This window comes from Salmo salar, unplaced genomic scaffold, assembly GCF_905237065.1.
Source record: "Salmo salar unplaced genomic scaffold, Ssal_v3.1, whole genome shotgun sequence".
NCBI classification, from domain to species: domain Eukaryota; kingdom Metazoa; phylum Chordata; class Actinopteri; order Salmoniformes; family Salmonidae; genus Salmo; species Salmo salar.
Window position 1 is genome coordinate 92,501 of NW_025548689.1, and position 7,500 is coordinate 100,000.

General features: G+C 48.3%; 1 protein-coding gene across 1 annotated transcript in view; it reads right to left on the bottom strand.

Moving 5' to 3' along the window:
* The window catches only part of LOC106595859 (unconventional myosin-XV), a gene marked incomplete at its 5' end in the record, with an annotated part of 220,734 nt that overhangs the window by 42,761 nt on the left and 170,473 nt on the right, over nucleotides 1-7,500 (bottom strand). Inside the window, one exon of the mRNA XM_045712658.1 lies at nucleotides 5,785-6,041. Coding sequence (XP_045568614.1) covers nucleotides 5,785-6,041 — 257 coding nt within the window. The remainder of the gene's footprint in view (nucleotides 1-5,784; nucleotides 6,042-7,500) is intronic.

The window sequence follows — 7,500 nt, forward strand, 5'->3', positions numbered from 1 at the left end:
GGTAGTGGAGAGCCTCATCCTGGTCCAAATATGGTCATTAGGATCAGGTAGTGGAGAGACTCATTCTGGTCCAAATATGGTCATTAGGATCAGGTAGTGGAGAGCCTCATCCTGGTCCAAATATGGTCATTAGGATCAGGTAGTGGAGAGCCTCATCCTGGTCCAAATATGGTCATTAGGATCAGGTAGTGGAGAGCCTCATCCTGGTCCTAATATGGTCATTAGGATCAGGTAGTGGAGAGCCTCATCCTAGTCCAAATATGGTCATTAGGATCAGGTAGTGGAGAGCCTCATCCTGGTCCAAATATGGTCATTAGGATCAGGTAGTGGAGAGACTCATCCTGGTCCAAATATGGTCATTAGGATCAGGTAGTGGAGAGACTCATCCTTGTCCAAATATGGTCATTAGGATCAGGTAGTGGAGAGACTCATCCTGGTCCAAATATGGTCACATGGGTCAGGTAGTGGAGAGCCTCATCCTGGTCCAAATATGGTCATTAGGATCAGGTAGTGGAGAGACTCATCCTGGTCCAAATATGGTCATTAGGATCAGGTAGTGGAGAGCCTCATCCTGGTCCAAATATGGTCATTAGGATCAGGTAGTGGAGAGCCTCATCCTGGTCCAAATATGGTCATTAGGATCAGGTAGTGGAGAGACTCATCCTGGTCCAAATATGGTCATTAGGATCAGGTAGTGGAGAGACTCATCCTGGTCCAAATATGGTCATTAGGGTCAGGTAGTGGAGAGCCTCATCCTGGTCCAAATATGGTCATTAGGATCAGGTAGTGGAGAGCCTCATCCTGGTCCAAATATGGTCATTAGGATCAGGTAGTGGAGAGACTCATCCTGGTCCAAATATGGTCATTAGGATCAGGTAGTGGAGAGCCTCATCCTGGTCCAAATATGGTCATTAGGATCAGGTAGTGGAGAGACTCATCCTGGTCCAAATATGGTCACATGGGTCAGGTAGTGGAGAGCCTCATCCTGGTCCAAATATGGTCATTAGGATCAGGTAGTGGAGAGCCTCATCCTGGTCCAAATATGGTCATTAGGATCAGGTAGTGGAGAGACTCATCCTGGTCCAAATATGGTCATTAGGATCAGGTAGTGGAGAGCCTCATCCTGGTCCAAATATGGTCATTAGGATCAGGTAGTGGAGAGACTCATCCTGGTCCAAATATGGTCATTAGGATCAGGTAGTGGAGAGCCTCATCCTGGTCCAAATATGGTCATTAGGATCAGGTAGTGGAGAGACTCATCCTGGTCCAAATATGGTCATTAGGATCAGGTAGTGGAGAGCCTCATCCTGGTCCAAATTTGGTCATTAGGATCAGGTAGTGGAGAGCCTCATTCTGGTCCAAATATGGTCATTAGGATCAGGCAGTGGAGAGCCTCATCCTGGTCCAAATATGGTCATTAGGATCAGGCAGTGGAGAGCCTCATCCTGGTCCAAATATGGTCATTAGGATCAGGTAGTGGAGAGCCTCGGCGGGGTCGTGTTTTTGTAGCGAGAGGCTGTTGTTTAGCACCTAGCGAGAGGCTGTTGTTTAGCACCTAGCGAGAGGCTGTTGTTTAGCACCTAGCGAGAGGCTGTTGTTTAGCATCTAGCAAGAGGCTGTTGTTTAGCACCTAGCAAGAGGCTGTTGTTGTTTAGCACCTAGCGAGAGGCTGTTGTTGTTTAGCACCTAGCGAGAGGCTGTTGTTTAGCACCTAGCGAGAGGCTGTTGTTTAGCACCTAGCGAGAGGCTGTTGTTTAGCACCTAGCGAGAGGCTGTTGTTTAGCACCTAGCGAGAGGCTGTTGTTGTTTAGCGCCTAGCAAGAGGCTGTTGTTTAGCGCCTAGCAAGAGGCTGTTGTTTAGCACCTAGCGAGAGGCTGTTGTTTAGCACCTAGCGAGAGGCTGTTGTTTAGCACCTAGCGAGAGGCTGTTGTTGTTTAGCACCTAGCGAGAGGCTGTTGTTGTTTAGCACCTAGCAAGAGGCTGTTGTTGTTTAGCACCCAGCAAGAGGCTGTTGTTGTTTAGCACCTAGCAAGAGGCTGTTGTTTAGCACCTAGCAAGAGGCTGTTGTTTAGCACCTAGCAAGAGGCTGTTGTTTAGCACCTAGCAAGAGGCTGTTGTTGTTTAGCACCTAGCAAGAGGCTGTTGTTTAGCACCTAGCAAGAGGCTGTTGTTTAGCACCTAGCAAGAGGCTGTTGTTTAGCACCTAGCAAGAGGCTGTTGTTGTTTAGCACCTAGCAAGAGGCTGTTGTTGTTTAGCGCCTAGCAAGAGGCTGTTGTTTAGCACCTAGCAAGAGGCTGTTGTTGTTTAGCACCTAGCGAGAGGCTGTTGTTGTTTAGCACCTAGCGAGAGGCTGTTGTTGTTTAGCACCTAGCAAGAGGCTGTTGTTTAGCGCCTAGCAAGAGGCTGTTGTTGTTTAGCACCTAGCGAGAGGCTGTTGTTTAGCACCTAGCGAGAGGCTGTTGTTTAGCGCCTAGCGAGAGGCTGTTGTTTAGCGCCTAGCAAGAGGCTGTTGTTGTTTAGCACCTAGCAAGAGGCTGTTGTTTAGCACCTAGCGAGAGGCTGTTGTTGTTTAGCACCTAGCGAGAGGCTGTTGTTTAGCACCTAGCGAGAGGCTGTTGTTTAGCACCTAGCAAGAGGCTGTTGTTTAGCACCTAGCAAGAGGCTGTTGTTTAGCACCTAGCAAGAGGCTGTTGTTGTTTAGCACCTAGCGAGAGGCTGTTGTTTAGCACCTAGCAAGAGGCTGTTGTTTAGCACCTAGCGAGAGGCTGTTGTTGTTTAGCACCTAGCGAGAGGCTGTTGTTGTTTAGCACCTAGCAAGAGGCTGTTGTTGTTTAGCACCTAGCAAGAGGCTGTTGTTTAGCACCTAGCAAGAGGCTGTTGTTTAGCGCCTAGCAAGAGGCTGTTGTTTAGCGCCTAGCAAGAGGCTGTTGTTTAGCACCTAGCAAGAGGCTGTTGTTTAGCACCTAGCAAGAGGCTGTTGTTTAGCGCCTAGCAAGAGGCTGTTGTTGTTTAGCACCTAGCGAGAGGCTGTTGTTTAGCACCTAGCAAGAGGCTGTTGTTGTTTAGCACCTAGCAAGAGGCTGTTGTTGTTTAGCACCTAGCGAGAGGCTGTTGTTTAGCGCCTAGCGAGAGGCTGTTGTTTAGCACCTAGCAAGAGGCTGTTGTTGTTTAGCACCTAGCGAGATGCTGTTGTTGTTTAGCACCTAGCGAGAGGCTGTTGTTGTTTAGCACCTAGCGAGAGGATGTTGTTTAGCACCTAGCAAGAGGCTGTTGTTTAGCGCCTAGCAAGAGGCTGTTGTTTAGCTCCTAGCAAGAGGCTGTTGTTTAGCGCCTAGCGAGAGGCTGTTGTTTAGCACCTAGCGAGAGGCTGTTGTTTAGCGCCTAGCGAGAGGCTGTTGTTTAGCGCCTAGCAAGAGGCTGTTGTTGTTTAGCACCTAGCAAGAGGCTGTTGTTTAGCACCTAGCGAGAGGCTGTTGTTGTTTAGCACCTAGCGAGAGGCTGTTGTTTAGCACCTAGCGAGAGGCTGTTGTTTAGCACCTAGCAAGAGTCTGTTGTTTAGCACCTAGCAAGAGGCTGTTGTTTAGCACCTAGCAAGAGGCTGTTGTTTAGCACCTAGCAAGAGGCTGTTGTTGTTTAGCACCTAGCGAGAGGCTGTTGTTTAGCACCTAGCAAGAGGCTGTTGTTTAGCACCTAGCGAGAGGCTGTTGTTGTTTAGCACCTAGCGAGAGGCTGTTGTTGTTTAGCACCTAGCAAGAGGCTGTTGTTGTTTAGCACCTAGCAAGAGGCTGTTGTTTAGCACCTAGCAAGAGGCTGTTGTTTAGCGCCTAGCAAGAGGCTGTTGTTTAGCGCCTAGCAAGAGGCTGTTGTTTAGCACCTAGCAAGAGGCTGTTGTTTAGCACCTAGCAAGAGGCTGTTGTTTAGCGCCTAGCAAGAGGCTGTTGTTGTTTAGCACCTAGCGAGAGGCTGTTGTTTAGCACCTAGCAAGAGGCTGTTGTTGTTTAGCACCTAGCAAGAGGCTGTTGTTGTTTAGCACCTAGCGAGAGGCTGTTGTTTAGCGCCTAGCGAGAGGCTGTTGTTTAGCACCTAGCAAGAGGCTGTTGTTGTTTAGCACCTAGCGAGATGCTGTTGTTGTTTAGCACCTAGCGAGAGGCTGTTGTTGTTTAGCACCTAGCGAGAGGATGTTGTTTAGCACCTAGCAAGAGGCTGTTGTTTAGCGCCTAGCAAGAGGCTGTTGTTTAGCTCCTAGCAAGAGGCTGTTGTTTAGCGCCTAGCAAGAGGCTGTTGTTTAGCTCCTAGCAAGAGGCTGTTGTTGTTTAGCACCTAGCGAGAGGCTGTTGTTGTTTAGCACCTAGCAAGAGGCTGTTGTTTAGCACCTAGCAAGAGGCTGTTGTTTAGCACCTAGCAAGAGGCTGTTGTTGTTTAGCACCTAGCGAGATGCTGTTGTTTAGCGCCTAGCAAGAGGCTGTTGTTTAGCACCTAGCAAGAGGCTGTTGTTTAGCACCTAGCGAGAGGCTGTAGTTTAGCGCCTAGCGAGAGGATGTTGTGAATGGGCTGCCATCAGTCAGGATGTGGCCCAGAAGTTAATTGACAGCATGCCAGGGCGGATTGCAGAGGTCTTGAAAAAGAAGGGTCAACACTGTAAATATTGACTCTTTGCGTCAACTTCATGTAATTGTCAATAAAAGCCTTTGACACTTATGAAATGCTTGTAATTACAGACAGACAGACAGACAGACAGACAGACAGACAGACAGACAGACAGACAGACAGACAGACAGACAGACAGACAGACAGACAGACAGACAGACAGAGCCTGAAACAGACAGACAGACAGACAGACAGACAGACAGACAGACAGACAGACAGACAGAGCCTGAAACAGACAGACAGACAGACAGACAGACAGACAGACAGACAGACAGACAGACAGACAGACAAGAGCCTGAAACAGACAGACAGACAGACAGACAGACAGACAGACAGACAGACAAGAGCCTGAAACAGACAGACAGACAGACAGACAGACAGACAGACAGTTCACAGTCAGGAAACATGTCTGAGACCTCCAGACCTTAGCTCAGTGGGACTAGACAGTCCCGACAACAGCCCAGTCTGAATCCAGACTTTAGCTCAGTGGGACTAGACAGTCCCGACAACAGCCCAGTCTGAATCCAGACTTTAGCTCAGTGGGACTAGACAGTCCCGACAACGGCCCAGTCTGAATCCAGACTTTAGCTCAGTGGGACTAGACAGTCCCGACAACAGCCCAGTCTGAATCCAGACTTTAGCTCAGTGGGACTAGACAGTCCCGACAACGGCCCAAGTCTGAATCCAGACTTTAGCTCAGTGGGACTAGACAGTCCCAACAACGGCCCAGTCTGAATCCAGACTTTAGCTCAGTGGGACTAGACAGTCCCGACAACAGCCCAGTCTGAATCCAGACTTTAGCTCAGTGGGACTAGACAGTCCCATCAACGGCCCAGTCTGAATCCAGACTTTAGCTCAGTGGGACTAGACAGTCCCGACAACGGCCCAGTCTGAATCCAGACTTTAGCTCAGTGGGACTAGACAGTCCCGACAACAGCCCAGTCTGAATCCAGACTTTAGCTCAGTGGGACTAGACAGTCCCATCAACAGCCCAGTCTGAATCCAGACTTTAGCTCAGTGGGACTAGACAGTCCCGACAACAGCCCAGTCTGAATCCAGACTTTAGCTCAGTGGGACTAGACAGTCCCATCAACGGCCCAGTCTGAATCCAGACTTTAGCTCAGTGGGACTAGACAGTCCCATCAACGGCCCAAGTCTGAATCCTAGTTGTTTCCTCACACAGCAACCAGAACACAATCCAAACACGACGGGCTGTTAGTCGCATGCAAGTCAACCACACACACACACACACACACACACACACACACACACACACACACACACACAGAGACACACACACACACACACCCCACCCACCAAACTCAGAGGTATCTCTGTTTAGTTCCTCCAGCAGCACAACCTTCTTCCTGATGATGCAGCCGTAGCGTTGGCCTCCACCACACAACACCATGAGCAACACAGAGAACGCAACAGGGACGTGAGGATCTGGGTGTATCTGTGTGTCTGTGTGTGTCTATGTCTGTGTGTATCTGTGTGTGTGTATCTGTGTATGTCTGTCTGTATCTGTGTCTGTGTGTCTGTGTGTATCTGTGTGTCTGTGTATGTCTGTGTGTATCTGTGTCTGTGTATCTGTGTGTGTATATGTCTGTGTGTGTGTATGTCTGGGTGTATCTGTGTGTGTGTGTCTATGTGTGTGTGTATGTCTGGGTGTATCTGTGTGTATCTGTGTCTGTGTATCTGTGTGTGTGTGTATGTCTGGGTATATCTGTGTGTGTGTGTCTATGTCTGTGTGTATCTGTGTGTCTGTGTATGTCTGGGTGTATCTGTGTGTGTGTGTCTATGTCTGTGTGTATCTGTGTGTCTGTGTATGTCTGTGTGTATCTGTGTGTGTGTGTCTATGTCTGTGTGTATCTGTGTGTGTGTGTGTATGTCTGTGTGTATCTGTGTGTGTGTGTATGTCTGTGTGTATCTGTGTGTCTGTGTATGTCTGTGTGTATCTGTGTCTGTGTATCTGTGTGTGTATATGTCTGTGTGTATCTGTGTGTGTGTGTATGTCTGGGTGTATCTGTGTGTGTGTGTCTATGTCTGTGTGTATCTGTGCGTGTGTGTATGTCTGTGTGTATCTGTGTCTGTGTGTCTGTGTGTATCTGTGTCTGTGTATCTGTGTGTGTGTGTATGTCTGGGTGTATCTGTGTGTGTGTGTGTATGTCTGGGTGTATCTGTGTGTGTGTGTCTATGTCTGTGTGTATCTGTGTGTGTGTGTATGTCTGTGTGTATCTGTGTGTGTGTGTCTATGTCTGTGTGTATCTGTGTGTCTGTGTATGTCTGTGTGTATCTGTGTGTGTGTGTGTCTATGTCTGTGTGTATCTGTGTGTGTGTGTATGTCTGTGTGTATCTGTGTGTGTATGTTTGTGTGTATCTGTGTCTGTGTGTGTATGTCTGGGTGTATCTGTGTCTGTGTATCTGTGTGTGTCTATGTCTGTGTGTATCTGTGTGTGTGTGTATGTCTGGGTGTATCTGTGTGTGTGTGTCTATGTCTGTGTGTATCTGTGCGTGTGTGTATGTCTGTGTGTATCTGTGTGTGTATGTCTGTGTGTATCTGTGTGTGTGTGTATGTCTGGGTGTATCTGTGTGTGTCTATGTCTGTGTGTATCTGTGTGTGTGTGTGTATGTCTGTGTTTATCTGTGTGTGTGTGTGTGTGTCTATGTCTGTGTGTATCTGTGTGTGTGTGTGTATGTCTGTGTGTATCTGTGTGTCTGTGTGTCTCTATGTGTGTGTGTATCTGTGTGTGTGTGTGTGTGTGTCTATCTGTGTGTGTATGTGTGTCTGTGTGTGTGTATGTCTGTGTGTATCTGTGTGTATCTGTCTGTGTGTGTATGTCTGTGTGTG